Source organism: Xiphophorus maculatus, chromosome 11, assembly GCF_002775205.1.
Source record: "Xiphophorus maculatus strain JP 163 A chromosome 11, X_maculatus-5.0-male, whole genome shotgun sequence".
NCBI classification, from domain to species: domain Eukaryota; kingdom Metazoa; phylum Chordata; class Actinopteri; order Cyprinodontiformes; family Poeciliidae; genus Xiphophorus; species Xiphophorus maculatus.
This window is the reverse complement of record NC_036453.1, coordinates 20337309-20354495: the sequence shown is the minus strand read 5'-3', so window position 1 is coordinate 20354495 and position 17187 is coordinate 20337309. Positions and strand designations below refer to the sequence as shown.

General features: G+C 40.2%; 1 protein-coding gene across 1 annotated transcript; it reads left to right on the top strand.

The window, feature by feature from the left end:
- The first annotated feature begins 321 nt into the window (after window positions 1-321).
- LOC102237615 (forkhead box protein O1-A) lies at window positions 322-15201 on the top strand. The gene is made up of 3 exons (XM_014470203.2): window positions 322-1082; window positions 12045-12236; window positions 12317-15201. Exons 1-3 carry the CDS (start codon window positions 528-530, stop codon window positions 13475-13477), a joined length of 1908 nt encoding a protein of 635 aa, XP_014325689.1. The 5' UTR covers window positions 322-527; the 3' UTR covers window positions 13478-15201.
- Window positions 15202-17187: the final 1986 nt, after the last annotated feature.

The following is a 17187-nucleotide window of genomic DNA, read 5'->3' as shown; positions in this document are numbered from 1 at the left end:
TAAAACTCCAGAAACCTTAAAGTTTCCACCAGTTTTAAAAAGTCTGTAAATGCGTCTCAAAATTGCTCAGATTTTGAAACGCATTGAAAATGGAAGTGAACTAACCCTCGCTTTATTACATAGTTCAAATACATTTTTTTAATGTCTCATGAATATATAAATCTTAAAACAAAGGTCCGATTTGTACGCGGCTCATCATCAATCACCATGAGAACGCATGTCAAGCTGCGGAGATGTAAATATCGAGCCTGCGAGCGGACCGTGAAGGCATCACAAAACTCTACTGCCAGGCTACTTGTTAATCGTGACAGAGCGGCAGAGTTCAGTTACCGATGCAGGAAGGTGTGAACTTCAGTCAAAAGCCAGAGCAATATCTCTATCGGATAAACTGGACACTTCTATCTACTTCTGTGATTCCACCAGTGGACGCAGCATCCACTTTTCAATTTGTAAGTCCTATGTTTTCCTTTTTCTGTACTTTTATATGTGAACGTTGATGTGAAGGGCAGCACCGGTGTGACCCAGACATGGCTGAGGCGCCCCCACCGCAGGTACAGCCTGTCGATATTGACCCGGACTTTGAGCCCCTGCCCCGCCCGCGGTCCTGCACCTGGCCCCTGCACCGCCCGGAGCTCGTCGACCCCGCCGGGTCCAACACATCCTCCCCGGCGCCGTCAGTGCAGCAGGAGCCCGGAGGAAATGCGGAGTTCATCAGCAGCCTCGGCTTGTTGGAAGAGAACTATGAAGAATACGCAGAGGATAAAGCACACTGCCATGTTTTTCACCACCACCACCACCATCATCATCTGCAGCAGCAGCAGCAGCTGCCGGGTCCCCAGCTGCCGCCTCAGCAACAGGTGTCTCCTTCAGGGGTCCCACCCTTGGGCGCCTCCGGTCAGAGGAAGATCAGCTCGTCCCGTCGCAACGCCTGGGGTAACATGTCCTACGCTGACCTCATCACCAAAGCCATAGACAGTTCACCTGAGAAGAGGCTGACCCTGTCTCAGATCTACGACTGGATGGTGAAGAGTGTGCCCTACTTCAAGGACAAGGGAGACAGCAACAGCTCTGCGGGCTGGAAGGTGAGATTATTACCGCGTGTGAGAGAGCTGAGACTTCTTTATGACGGACGAGCTTTAGTGATGCTGATGCTGACCGCAGAGGTTTTAACAGAAGCGCATCTGGATTGATTATCGACTAACCAAAGCCATAAAAAAATCAGGGACTGTTGATATTTTCCTTGTTAAAATATTCACACCACATTCAACTTTTTCCACACTTTAACGTATTTATTTGTATATTTGGTATTTTATGTGCTAGAGGTAGAAGTAGGGCATAAATGAGAGGTAGACAGAATAAAGAGTTTGAAACTGTAAATAGTTAAGTGTCATATATTTGCCTTTACCCCCATTTATTTTGGGACCTCAAAGTAAAATCGCCCAGCAGCTTTCAGAAAACAGAGTCTATCTGTTAAATTTAATCTCAGCTTTGTGAAGACCTCAGAGGTTTGAGGTCTTCACAGCTCATTGCAGATCTGGAGGAGCTGCAGACATTCACTTCTCAGGTGGGAGAACAGGGCGTCTGTTTGTTAAGCTCTTCAGAAATCCAGCTTTTGTGACAGAGCAGAAAAAAGCCATGGAGAAATCTAAAAGAGATCCTGTTGGAATTTAGCTTTTTGCCAGAATTTTACTTTTTGTTAGCAAAAGGCTCTGGCAAAGGCTATCATATCTACATGATACACATTCCCCAGGGTGAAACCTGGCGGCAGCAGCATCATGCTGTTGAGACGCTTTTCTTCTGAAGTTGGTCAGAGTTGGTGGGAGGAAGACTTGATGAAATCTGGTTTCCACATGTATGGAAAACCTCCGAAAAAACCTGGAAGGCAGACAAGTTGACATGTCTGCACAAACATCCATTATTATTGTTTTTTTAAATACTGTCCCACCTGGTGAGGAAATTACTCAGCAATGATAACGAGATAGAAATGAACCAGCAGACGAAAGTCAAAGGTGGGCAAAAAAGACGAGGCAAGTTAAAGCCTGCAATCAAACCGTGAGTCAAATTTACGTTCTGGCCTCACAGCGCTTCCCGCAACCTTCTTGCAATCGAGTGAGATGTAATTTCAAAGCTGTCAGGAAATGCCTTTGGGAAACCTCAAGCAAATATAGTCTCCATTGTTTAGCACCCCCATGTGAAAAACTTGATCGCCTCTCATGCTATGACTTACGGCTCCCTTGCAGCTTCTTTCTCCTCCTTGTCTCAATCTGCACCTTTGCAGATGTAAAGGTGAACTGGCTGATGGGAATGTAGATTTTTTTCTTCTACTTCTGTTTTTGGTTCTGTTAGAAGTTCCCTTGGCAATAACAGGAGGCGATGCAAACAACTCAATCAGCGTTGTGGAGTGTGTCAGAGGGGAAGAGGCAGGGAAACGGGGGGATGCTGGGAACCACGTCAAACATCCTCCATTCCTGAGTTGTGCACTCATATCTCTGCGTCCGTGTCTTCTAGAGTTTCCTCAGCGGATGCTAAAGCTTGGATAAAGGGATCCCCCCTCTTAATCCCATGGCTTCCTTTTATTTCCTTGTAGCTTTGTGGTTTACTCTTCATCGCTACTGCATGTTTTCTTCCCTCTTATCGACCAGTGAATAATTTCTTAGTTTATAGAATGTTTTCCTCTGTATTTAAAAAAAAAATTAACTTGAATTATGTTTCACAGTCCCTTAAAAACTAAAAGAATAAATCTGGAAGGGATTTTTTTTAAAAATCAAGAACAACCTCCTCCCCCCCAGCCTACCTGTTTAATGTCAAATCAACACATTTTTCTTTGTCTCTGCATTCCTGAATCTTGGCATTCCAGCCGGCTTAGGAACCACAGGCTGATAGTTATTTTTGCACTTCCCTGTTAAAAAAACACTAAAGTCCCCCCACAATGAACTATGATGCATTTCCTGGTGAGTGGATGGAAAACAGGGCCATGTGTTAACATCTCCAAGCCGGCAAAACATGAGCACCACTGCTGGACAAAACAAAGGGGATCAGATGGAGCGTGTAGAGCCTTGCATATACGCTTTGAAGTCGTTCACATTTCATCCATACATCTGCATGTATTTTATTGGGATTTTAATTTTTTTTTTTCTTTTACTGCAACAGAGTCTTTTGCATGTTAACCAAAAACAACATTTTTATTTTTTCAAATATGCTACACAGCTGAAATCTTGTTGATAAATAGATTAATTTTGATTTTTGCACTTTTAATTAGGTGTATAACGGTAAAGGGTTGAGGTGGGTTGAATTTTATGAAATATTTTATGGTGCTACTGTGATAATGATAAAGTTGTGATTAAAAAATCTATTTATTGCTCCTTTTTTAGGAAACTGTGCACAGCATCCATAGCTCTGTAAACATACTGCCTTTGAAAAACATAAACTTTTGAAACGGGCTTCTTCAGGACGCCACTTACTAAATGAAGGGTAATTTATATCAGTAAGCTGCACATTCTGCACATCTAATCATATTTTTTATTTACTGTTATCTATTGATGCTCATGTTGTACAAAAAATGGTCAAAATTGTATTGTATTTTATTTAAAACAAAATAGTCAGTTTAGTTTTTTTTATTTAACATCATTTTAATTAGAATTTATCAGGATAACAATAAATTTGACAAATATTAAATGATATGATAAAAGCCCACACTTAATTAAAGGGGTGGGGGGGTAAATATTGGTGTGCCACACTTTCCAGATTTTTAAGATTAGAGAATGGTGAAAACACATCCACTTCATATCCACTCCACAATTATGCAATATTGTGAGGCACTGTGCATATTAAAACAAACGTGTTTTCAGGCCATTTGCTCGTTTTATTGCGCCTCCTTTTTCTTTACACACACTTAAAGAAATGTCTGGCCTGCTGCGTCTCCCGATGAATCCCCTGTGGTGGCGGATGGAGAAAAGCCAGTGACCTCAGGGTGGGTGGAGGGCGTCAGGTTTTAGCCCCTGTGATTAACCCAATCTAAACTGGCGATGGGTGGAGCGCAGGACGAGGGCGATGCCGGTGCCTTTACAGCTTCCTGTCCCCCCCCCACTCTCCTGTCATGGAGATTTCTTTGTTTTCCTTCTAAAAATTGCTGCGGCAGCTCAGCGATCGCGATACCTTTGCCACAAGCGACGGCCCCAGGGACCTGGCAGGGAGGCGGTGGAGGGGGTGGTGGACTTCCCCTGGGATGTCGGTGGCTCTGTGAGGTGCCCGGGTTCAGCGTGCAGCAGACGTTAAGCGCTTTACTGGTACTGTTTTTCTCAACGAACTGTGACGTTGATGGAAAAGGAAGTGGCACCCTTGAGTTCAACAGGCACCCGTTTGTTTTTAATCGAAGCATTTTTTTCTATACGTAGTTCCTCAAACTTTTTTTTTATGCCGGTTTGGATTAGCAGCAGCAGTAGTATGAGGATAAATCCCTACATGGATTTGGTGGCAGCTTGCAGAATGTGTTATGAAATGGTTTATCTCTCATCTGACATGGGCGTCAAGAGGGCCCCTCAACTACAGATCTGTGCTGTCTGGTGCCAAATATTTGCGTACACTCGCTGTGGAAACTAATGGTAGATAAGCCTGAAAGTATTTATTCAGGAAGAGGTGAGTTGCCCAGTGGAAAAGCTCCACTTTTTAACAACACCCCATACATAAACAAGCTACAACTGATGAGAGCAGCTATTACTGGCTTTGCAAAGTTAGCAAAACCTGAACGGTGTTTTCAGTTTAAGGGAAATCTGAAGCGCTGCTTGAGTGGAAAATATTCGTGTATTTAAATTTACCTTCATAGCAAGTTCACTCTATGAATATACATTCCAGTAACAATAGCATTTCCACTACAACCACAGGTTTCAGTTTATTTTACTGGGATTTTATGTGATGCAATAACAAAAGGCAGTACAACATTGTGAAGTGGAAAGACACTGATACATAGCTACACATTAAAAAAAGGATCTTGAAAATTATGGCATACTTCTGGTGTCGGCACGCTTTTGTCTGATAGCCATAAATAAAATCCAGTGCAACTAATTGCAAGGTTTCCCCCAGAAAAGTTGCTAAGCCCGGTGTTGGGGGAACTCGGGCAATCATTCATCCAGCGGCCCGTCGTGCTTTTGAGTTAAGAAATGTTTAAAGTTGATAAGAGACTTGAAAATATCACTTGATAATTATGCATTCATGGAAGATTGGAAGATTAATATCTGAACACCAACTATAAAATCTTAAAAGTGCAAACATAAAAAATAATTAATTAAATAAGTTAGCAATGCTTTGCCTGGTGGGGGCACAAGTAAAGCCTGGTGGCCCGCCAGGCTTATAATACACTGGGGGAACCCCTGAATTGTCTTCAGAGGTCAGCCAATTAGCAAGTAGAGTGCAGAGACGTTTGAAGCAAGGTTATGATATATAACAGTATTCTACATGTTTATGGAGCGCTCTTCAAATCTACTAGGTGGGACAATCTGTTGTTGACAGGCCAATATCTTTTAGCGCAGAAGCTCAGCCATTGTCCAAAGAAAACCATAAGAAGTCTTATTTTCAGTTTACCATGAGTTCTGTAGGGGGGAAAAAGCAAACATTTGGGAGAAGGTTCTCTGGTCAAATTACACCAGGAACATGATGAGTGACAGCACCACCCAACTACACCATGAGTTATGGTAGTGGTTGCATCATGCTGTGGGGAAGGTAGTCAGAGTTAATGGATAGATGGAAGGAAAAACTGCTGCAGGCTGTAAAAGACACTGAGGTGCAGATTCACCTTTTTCACACCAAAGTGACAAATGCACACAGCAGATTTTCATTTAGAAAAAGTTTACAAGCGATTCACTTTTTTTCCCCCTTCCACTACATCATTAAACTACTTCTGCACTACTTTATGTTGGTCTACCACATAAAACCCTTCTTAAACCCACCAACAAAACTATATCAACAACTTAAACAGATAAAAAAAAATAAGAACAGCTCTCAGTCTTGAAGACTTTTAAAGAGGAGTGAGTTTAACTTGGGATGAGTAAAAGGAGCAGTCAGCTGACTCGTTGTGCACAGGCGATTGTCCCTAACCAAACTCACTGTCTACACGTGTGAGTCAGAGGAATCTGTGGTATGTGGATCTTTACATTGTCCTCCAGCCTGTACTGGATAATAATCCCCTCCTGTATTCTCTGTTTTTAGCAAAACAAACTTGGCCTTAAATGTACTGTGTCGGTGAAATGCATGGATCCAAAAGTTGTTTGGGTTTTGTTGCCCATTGTTACCAAGATTGTGGTCATGTCTTAAAGAAGATCTCCTTTGTCTGCCTCTTCTTTATGAGTAGTTGAACTCAGAATACAAAGCTCTTCGTTCTTTTAGACCATTCGTCTGAGGAAACAGGTCACTCCTTTTGATGCTTGGTGTTAATGAAGCAGTCTGCTTTTGTCCTTGGAGTTGTCAGAACGCGACGGGCTGCAGTGCTCTTTCGCTTCAGCAGGCTTTTTTTTTTTTTACCGCCTTGCAACAGACAATTCAGGTCCCACGCTTACGCATCCGGGGTCAGAGGAGAGACGGGGGTGGGGTGCACAGGAAGACTGTGTCAGGAAGTGGCTTGTCCTTTCACTGTAATCGTCACGTTTTGTGCTTTACTATTCTTTTATTTACCTTAGATTTGTAGTGGCCGGTACATTCTACAAATGGCTCTGATTCAGCACATTTCCACCTTAAATCAACAGAGTACTGACGCAAAACAGCAACTTTTTACAAGTTAGATTTATAAAAAATTTTCTTTGATCCAATGGGTTTGTTTTATGTTATAAAAAGAAAGATCACATCAAAACTATGCAGTGGTGTAAAAAAAGTATTTTTTCTCCTACAAATCTTATTTTTTGTCACATGTTTTAGATGATCACAAATTTTAATATCAGACAAAGATACAAAAATAACTACTAAATGTGCAGTGTGAAGAGCTCATGCCACAGCATCTCAGTCCAGTTTAGGCCGGGACTTTGACTAGGCCATGCCCAAACATCATTTTGTTCTTTTTGAGGCATTCAGATGTGTACTTTGGACCATTTTCCTTCTGCTTAACCCAAGTGAACAGATCACGATTCTGATGAGCGGTCATTGTTTAACTGGTAGAGAGCAGCATTCATCGTTCCATCAGCTACAGCAAGTCGTCCAGGTACGCAAAGCAGCACCAGATGTTGCCGCAAAAGTATTAGGATTCAATACGATGGTTTTGACAAATAACAAGATGGGCATTTACGTCCGTCATGGATGTTATTTCTTAGATCTCATTGCAGTTTTGTGTAGTAACAGAAAATAAATGGCTTTCTGACCCTTTCCAGAAACATGCAGTTTCTTTTGAGTGGAGCATACTGTGTAACATTTTGAGCTCTTTTGGCCATATTGTGTTCTCAAACAATCCTATTTAGGTAATTTCTTGATTCCTTCACCATAAATGAAGATCTCTGCACAGTCAAGCATCAATTTTACAGTTATAGGCAATTATTACTGTATCAGTAACATCTTAGTCACCCAATTTTCCCTACCAACTCATAAGTTCTGAATACAGTCTACTTCTCTACTTCATTAATTCACCGGTACTTTGCATTTGAAACATGAACAATTGTTCACCATTTCCTCATTTTCTAGAACTGATGATTGGCAGTTTTTGGTCAAAAACTGGAAAGTACATGATGCACGCATTGTTGACATAAAACAATAAAAGTATTGAAAGAAAAGGCTTGATAGTCAATCAGCTGCCACAGCTTAAGATAAAAGGGAAGTGGAACAACTACATGTTTGTTTGTCTTAGCTCGATAGCTGGCTAGTTAGCTATCTATAGCTATATGACTAGGCCTGTTGCAATGAGCAGTAAATAAACTAATCACATGATAAATTAAAATAAAACTAGCTCAATAATTCCCATTTGCATGATTTATAGTTTTCTTCTTTTCTCTCTTTCTACCAAAAACTAGATGACAAAAACCTTCAGTCTGGTGCTTTGGTCTCAACTAGCCCTTTTTTGAAGTTCAGCTTTGTTTACAGTGATGTCATAATTTATTTTATTTGCTGTTTCTGTTGCTTTGGATACTTAAAATGCCTTCCAGTGTTAAAGATTCATAAGAATGTAAAGTGTGTTGATCTTTGAGAATATTTTCTTGCATTTTATACCATTATTATATTATTTGAAAATTGTCTCACAACAATATTATGGTTTATCATAATAACTTGTGGGGAAATTTATTGTCCAACAAAATTAGTAATCGTAATAGGTCTATATATATCTACAGTATATCTATATATGTATAGATTCATAACAACAGCTAACTACAGAAAATAGCCAGAGCTACATAGCTAGCTATATAGCTAGCTGTGTAGAAAATAGCTAGCTAGCTATCTTCCGTAGCTAGATAGCTACAGAAGATTTCGGCTGTTTTCTGTTGTTATGAATAATTAAGTAAAAGCCCCCATCATATACACAAAACCAACTTCCTAATTTGAGAGGCTGCAGCTCTCCAGCTGTCCGTCCCCTGAGAACTCCTCTGTCCTGTCTGTGGTTTGGTTCTGGTGTGCTGCAGCATGTTTGGATTAATTGCAAGTGAGGCCACTTACACTGTGGTTGCACCTGTTGCTGCAACTGGGCCCTGTTTGTGTACTTATCCTGTGACCGTTACTGCAAGCCTCATGCTTCGCTACACAAGAAACAGCAGCTGTGTCACTTCGATTGTTTTGAAGTCCAGCGTGAGGAACCCTTTGATGCAGGAGCAGCCGCCGCAGCTCCACTTGACAATATCTGATTGCAGATGATGCAGGGGTCACTGGGTTGCTTCGAGGTGAAAGAGCTCTGGACTGAAATTTAAAGTAAAAATCAAAAAATAGTTTGAAATTATTTATATCCAAATAAAAATATGAAAATATGGAATACATTTGTATTTATCCCCCCACTAACTGAACACTTTCTATCGCCACCTTTTGCTGAAGCCAAAACTCCTTTGTGTAGTTTGCACAACTGCAGAATTACAATAATAACTGAACTTTGGACAGTTTCTAAGGAGAGCATGTCAATAGAAAACTTATATCTTGGCACAGATTTTTAATTGGAAATGGGGCTGGACTTTGGCTAAGTATTTTTGTAAAGTTGTCCTGTTGGAGAATCAAGAACTAAGACCATAACTGAGGCAAGTAAGTAAGACCTGCAGTGCTTTAGATGTTATCCTGAGTTGTAAATTGGGGATAGGGCTGGACTTTGACTGGATCATTATAATACATAAATGTACGTGGATCCAAACCACTGGGCCTTTGTCTTTTCCCAAGATTGCCCAGCAGTTGTCTCCATCCAACTTCCCTTCAACTCAAACCATCTGCCCCTACTCAAGAGAAGCATCTCTACAGCATCATTCTGCCTCCACCGTGTTTTATAGTTGTGATGGGGATTTAAATCTGATGTGCAGTTTTAATATTTTAGCACAAGTCCCATTTTGTATTTGTAAAACGTTACATTTTGGCCTCACGTCACCATGGTGACGTCTTCCTTCTAGTTGTGTCTATGACATGCTTTGAAACATAAGTTGGTTGCAGTTTTTTATTTAAGGGTAAATAGAGTAAAGGAGGCAGGAACATATATGGAGACCGCACTTTTCAGATATTAATTTGTTGAAAAATATTCAAACTGGGTGTCCTTTTTCCTTTGCTTCCTGTTGGTCTATCACATAAAGTCTAAATAAATCAGTTTGGAATTTAAGGCTCTAATCAGACAAACTTGGCTTACATTCAGGTAAATATTCCGCTCTGGGAACTGTGCATATCTCAAAGTCCATTAAAAATGAGGCCCACATGATTAGAGAAATGTGTAGCAACACTAAAACAGGCCACCTCATGTCAGGCTTTCATAATTTGTGTGCGACGCTCCTGAATTAGTGGAGCAGTGAGGATATCTTTTGTTCTCAAAGGGTTGAGGTGAGGTCTGTCAAGGACGAGGATTATCCTGCAGCCCATGATCTACCAGGGCCACAGATCTCAGCCCTGGTTCAGCAAGACATGCCTCCTGGTTGATGGAATAAAAGTCCGTGTGCAGACTAACTTTGTGCTGCAAACTGCTGAGATCTCAGGTTCTCCAATAATGACTCATTTCCTGTCTTCAGTTACAGATTGAGATCATCTAAAAAGGGGAGAAATATGGAGAAAAGGTCACGAATAGAACGAACAAACATCAGAATTAGCTCTGCATTTTGTGGCCGTGCAGAAAGCGAGAACTCCACCTTTGGTGTGCGATCAGCCTCCATGTGCAGGATGTCCTCTGACACAGGAAGCCTTATTTTTAAAAAAGGAGTCAGTGGAAGAGAAGGGGTGGGGTCGTTGGGGCCGTCACGGTGAGTCACAAAACAGGTCAACGGGCCACACTTCGGACTACTCTCCTCCTTTCTGCGGCTTTTCCATGCAACCTGTTTGCATGTCTCAGTCAGCGCAGGGCCGAGGAGCTCATGTTCAGCACAACGAACTCAGTGACCCCACTTCTGCAGGCTGAAAACATTCTGTGTCTTTTTCACCCTCCCTCACCATCTTTGCTGCGAACTCTGTAACCTTCCTAGCTCTGTAGAAATCCCCATTGTGCCTAATCCTCTTTAGGTGAATGTGTAGGTTGACGTTGAACGCCGTTCTACGGGGATTAGTCTGAATTTAACAATGTTTAAACAAAGTTTTGATATTTTGCAAACACATAATTTGCAATGTTTTTTTGTTTTTTTTTATCAGCAGATGAGGGTCATCTGCTGAAAGAACTAAGACCTTGTGTAGGACCAAGATTCAAATAATCCGCCTGTAGATTCAACTTTATCTCCATTCTTTGTGCATCCCTGTTGAATGCTGTGGTTGAGGACATCTGGCTTTACTAAAGGCTCACATGGTTATTTAGGGGAAATTCCCTGCTGGTACATGTTGTGTTGTATGTTAGTCTTTCATTACACCCACCGTCCAGAGCGTCAAGATTTCATAACGGGACCCTATTTTGTCTACAGAGGGCTGGGCTGCTTGTCTTTCACTCTTTCAACTTACTGAGTTTTGCCACAGGAGGATCATCTGAGTCATTTTTAGGGCTCCTAACATAACATTAAAAAAAAGGATTTGAATGTTGGCTTTAGCTGTGTAGATGCTCTGACAAAGACAAATGTGACCACATACAAAGAAAGAGACATAGTTGTTCCAAGCTAGTCTGAATTTGTGCTTTACCTGTCAAAGTTTGACAAATATGATATATGATTTGTATTCTAAGCTTAAAATTAGCTTCCTTTTTCAGTTTATTTCAGAAGACATAAGTGAGGGATAAGACATGCAAAACAAACATATGATTAAACCATCGGACGTAGCTCATAATTATGAAACGGGAGGGAAAAGGCATCAGTTCAAAACGTTTTATTGTCAAAAATCAGAAACGTGTGGTGTGCATTTGTATTAAGCCAATTTACTCCTTAATGAAATCCAGTGCAACCAATTTGCTGCTGGAAGTCACAAAATTGATGAAAGTCATGAGTAGACGTGCAGAGCAGTATAGGAAGAAAATCATTGTTGAAAAAAAGTCATAAGATGTCTTTTGCAAATTGCCTCAGGCTAATTCTGGGCAGAGCAAACATATTGATGAAGGTGCTCTGATGCATTTTTAAGCTTGCTTAAAATGTGCAGCAAAAATGTATTACTTCATATCAAACTTAACATATAGAAATGTCAGCATCATGTGGAGGAAATGATTTTCTTTAGCTGTGAATCAGCAGTCTGTTGTCGTTCAGTGTTACGTTGATTTTTGTTCTTTTTTGCTTCGACCATCATGGCTTCTACCAACGTCTCCTTTTTTATGACAAATTTTATTTGTGTTGCACGTTGCAGCAGCAGGCACTTCAAAATTCTTTATCATCCTCCAAAGAAAATAAATACGTCATTTAGACAGGCAGTTTGTCACTCTTTGACCAAAAACTAAATATAAATTTTTTTACATCAGTCAATAATTTTTCTGAGCTTGATTTGTTCCTCGTATTTTTTCTGCCCAGAACTCCATCCGACACAACCTGTCGCTGCACAGCCGCTTCGTGCGCATACAGAATGAAGGGACGGGGAAAAGCTCCTGGTGGATGCTGAATCCTGAAGGAGGAAAGAACGGAAAGTCGCCTCGACGCAGAGCCGTCTCCATGGACAACAACAATAAATTTATCAAGAGTAAAGGAAGAGCCACAAAGAAAAAGGTATGAGGTTTTTGACAAACAGCAAAACTCCGTTATTAAGACGGCCTGTGGGAGGTTTTCATGAGTTTTTCTGTCCTCAGATGTCTTTGCAGGAAAGCGTGGAGGGGGAAGGAAGCAGCCCAGGCTCCCAGTACTCTAACTGGCTGGGAAGCCCAAAGTCCCACAACAACGAGGACTTTGAAGCCTGGAGCTCTTTCAGAACCCGCACCAGCTCCGACGCCAGCACTCTGAGTGGACGCCGTTCTCCGTTTCCTTCTGAGCAGGAGGATATCGTGGAGTCTGACGGACTCATGCTGTTCCCCGCCACATCTGGGACCAAGATAACTTCCAGCCTTCCCAGCCTCTCTGAGGTGTCTGGATCCATGGGCCAACACGGCTCAGAAAGGGTCATGGAGAGTTTGCTGGATAACCTCCACCTGCTGTCTCCTAAAGCCCCCCAGCACGGCTCAGACTCGCCACGTTCCCCGAACAACGCCGGGCTTCAGAGCGGCTCCTACGGATCTCCTGGCATGATCCAGGACTACAGTAAGTGCATGTACAGCCAGGTGAGGCTGAACTCTCTGTCGCCTGTTCCCATGCAGACACTTCCAGAGAACAAGCCTGGATTTGGAGGTTATGAGAACCAGTACATCTGTCCAGCCGGACTCCTCAAAGAGCTACTGACCGCTGATGCGGGCTCCAGTAGAGACATAATGCCTTCCAGTGACATAAGGGTGTCTGACACTGGAAGGGTAAGTAGTCTCATGTCCGCTTACAGCAGTCACAAGCATATAGCGAGTCATCCTGGTATTAAAATAATTACCCCTCCTCAGAGTCACCCAGGTCTACATGTAAACCCACAATCTATACATAGGCAAGGTCCTTCTCCCTCAAGAGACTTGAATAGTTGCAACATGATACCCTTGGCTAGCCTGACTACTGTCTCAGGGCCTCCCCAACGACTAAACAGGCTGAGGACTTGCATGCAGCCTCCGCAAGGACATCTAGCACACACTAATGACTTTTCAGCGAGCTACACCAACAGCTACAAGGAACTGAACTTGGTTCACCCTCACAGCCATCATCAGGAGCGGCTACCCAGCGACCTGGACAACATGCCCATAGAGAGGTTGGAATGTGACCTGGAGTCGGTCCTCCATGACACCCTCATGGATGGCGGGGCGCTAGACTTTAATTTCGACCCTGCAGCTGGATTTCCCCAAAGAGTGAAGAGCACCTCGCACAGCTGGGTGTCTGGTTAGGATTCGTAAGTGGAAGAAAAAGAGGAGGAATTAGTGCCACCTTGGATGGTATCATGCAAGGGAAATGTGTAAATATAGCAATTGTTCTTCTCTACATAACATTATTAAGAAAAGCATGCCTCTACTGTATAATATTTAAGACTAAAGCTGTACAATAAGCATCCTGTTGTAGAGATTAAAGCCATTATGAAATGAGATGCAGAACTGATAGGAAGACATTTGCTGCATAAGCCAATAAATAAGACTTTTGTATATTTCTTTGTTAAAATTGAAAACGTATATAGTTTTTTTTTTTTTACTTTAACATACAAAAAGTCTGAAGACTTTTCATTCTGACCACCACAGTGAGGTTTAGGTCATTTGCCCATCAATAGGAAATTGAGGGACTTTATAGCACAAAAGTTAAAAATCTAAAGTTACATTAAAACATATTACTAAACTCTTGGCAGGCTTTTATTGATCAATAGATGATGGTGAAATTTACCTATAAATCTTTAACAGTTAAGGACCCAGATGTGTGTAGAGTATATTTAAGAAGTTTTAGCACAATGAAATTTAGGGGAAATCACCAGAATACCAAAGTAATAAAATTTGAAAATAACAAAACGAAAGAAATGAAGTTAAACCGGACACTTTAAGATCTTTTCTGTACCAGTTAGGAAGATGTAACCCAACATCATTCTGCCCAGACACAATATTAAAGTGAAATATTTCTGAATCCATAATCTCCTCCCTCCAGCTGCTGTCACACTGTTTCTTATTTTTCCATGTTTGCTGATATTTAGGCATTTGGCTCTAAATGTGAGAAAATGATGCATATTTCACGGAACATCAATCATCATATCCGTGAAGTATGAACTACTGTTTTGTACAGTGCAGGCGCATCGGTATGAAGGATGTAAATATTAGTGTGCTACTGCATAAGGACATATTATGTTGCCTTTTCTGAGATTTCACTGTCTTGTTCTTTTTCTTCAGTGCCTGATAACGCCCTGACCATCTAGAGATAAAAGTCTGATTCACTCTATGCAGTCCATAAATTGTTCCTGAGTGGTCAAATAAGCAGAAATACTCAAAATAATAAGTCAGAGCCTCCTCTAGTTTGGCATACCAAATGGTAAATCTTCACCAGCGCAGACAGAGCTTCTGCACATCATGTCAGGTAACAATTAGGTAACATTATTATTGGCTCAGTGCTGCAGAATATGTATTTTACACTAGTAGACGCAAATAAAGTCAAAGGTTTAGCGTTATTTAATCAAAGCTAGGTGACGTAAGCCGCTGAAATGCAAGGCAGCTATGGAACAGGGCAAGGGAGCATTATGAATGAGGAAGAGGAGTCGGGAGGAGTTGATGATTAGCTTAATGGTTTTAGCTTTTGAAAACAGGATAAAACATCATAAATCAGGATATCTGAAATTAACCCAGCATTTGTACATTTTGAATGAAGGTATTTATTCTTTATTTCATATTTATAGATGATAGATTCCCCCTTTGTGTTTTACTGGTGTGGAAATACATGTGATTATGCTGTCTGTGCAAAAGGGTGGATCGTATTAGAGTTGCTTTTGTTTTTCATTTATATCAAACTTCTTTCAACAAATGACGTTACAGAAAAAGAAGAAATGGCATAATGTATGTATTATATTTTGAAGAAGTTGCATATATTTCAATCAATTACAATTGTTTTTCTCTTATATGCAATTATGTTTTTTTTTCTCTTATATGCAATTATGTTTTTTTTTCTCTTATATGCAATTATGTTTTTTTTTCTCTTATATGTAATTATGTTTTTTTTTCTCTTATATGTAATTATGTTTTATGCAGTAAATAATTGTTGTTTTGTCAGTTATGGTTTTCTTGTTAATAGGTAATTTTAGACAAACTGTGGATTTAAAAGTAAAGGTGATTTTTTTTGTAAACTTGTTTCAACACATTTTTTTAAATCAAACATTTCAGTGTTTATCTAAAGAAAGAGATACTTTAAAAAGACTGAAAAGGTGAAATGTTTGATTTATTCTCTCTGACGCAGTGAGAAAAATGGTTTATGATGGGAAGGTAGCATTCATAGAATCAGACAAAGTTCAGCAACGTTCAGTCAACATCATTAAGGCCAGATTGTTGATTAAATGTTGTGCCAAATAGTTGCTCAAGTAAACCTGAACGTGATTGCTTCTCTGTGCCTTCACTGTCTCACAGACATCGACTCTTCTACGAATTTGTTTATCAATTTTAAGAAACTTTACTTCAAATTGAACCGGAATATAGTTAAAGATGCATCGCACCTGGTTGTTTACATATTTCAGACTAAACTACAGAAATGCCTATATGAACCATCATACCTCGAAATGTTTTACCTCTTAAGTATTGAAGAGATTTTACTGCTGTTTTCCTCAATAAGTCGGGTTTTGACTTTGCACTCATTTTTGACTTATTGTGTTGCATAATTACATGGTTGTTTTTTTTTTATTGATGAGATTTAAGTTACATTTGAGTGAGGCATCATATCAATATTTATTCTGCATATAGAATTATAGCCATCAACTTTTAATAGATATTATTATATTAAATATAATTTGGCTTGAAATCAATAGTTCTGTTAAATATGAAACCATCTAACAAAACATGAGAAAACAGTCATCAAGGTAAAGAAAGATTTCATGATGCTATCTTTGCTTTATTTGGGTGCGATTAATGTAAACATTTTATTACGAACGTCTTCATTGCAGTTTGTATTTATGTCCTTCAGTACTTAAACTCCTCTTGATAATAAATGGAAAAAATCAAATCTGTGTGTCTTTCTTTATCATACAACACTTTTGATGCAGTTTACGCTCGGTCTGTTAGCACCACTGCATCCACAAAAGATGAAAGAAAAGATGTTTATTTGCAGACTTCATTTCCTCTCAGGTTTGAAGTTATATTCGTAAATTCATCCACCCGTCCGTCTTCCTAAACGTTTCTGGTCTCTGCAGGTTCAGTAGTTACATCCTGACCACCGGAGAAATTATTTTTATTTAAATGTACAAAGTGGTCAAAAATGGAGAGAAAAATATGGAAATTTAAATCTGTAGATATCTAGAATTTACATAAAATATGTGTAGAAATTTTATGAAATGTATTCTCTGCAGTTGCTTTATGCTTTGTTGCAAAAGAAAAAAAACAGTGATATTTGCATATGCGCTTCCTCTCTGCATGACTCCTTTCCCCCCCAGTGTTCAGTGCGCAGGTTGTAGGTCACCGACCTTCTGGCTAATCTGGTGTACCATCGAATCAGTCTCCACAATGGGGGGAAAAAAAGGTAAATTTTGAATGTAAAAGATTGTTGTTGTTTTTTTTCCAAGTTCTGATTTATAAATGTGGCATGCTGGTTTTCTTGCCAACCTCAAGGTATTTGATGTGAATTTACATAATGACACGGAAGGATGACGGCAAAAACCGTAACTGGAACTCTAGATCAATCACAAGAAAGAAGAAAGCTCATGACAAAAGCAGAGAAACTGTGTGGAAAACGACTCCCTTATTCTTAATGTCTTAAACCTTCTTATTTTCTCCCCCAAAATATGTGAGACATTCGACCTTTTTACTCATTACAGGATTTAGTAATGAGATGATTCAAGCTTAGTTACAAAAAGGACGGTTTTCTTTTGCTCTGTCAAACTTAAACACAGAACAACACATGTGGGTGAGGGTCTCCAGCAAAAGCAAAA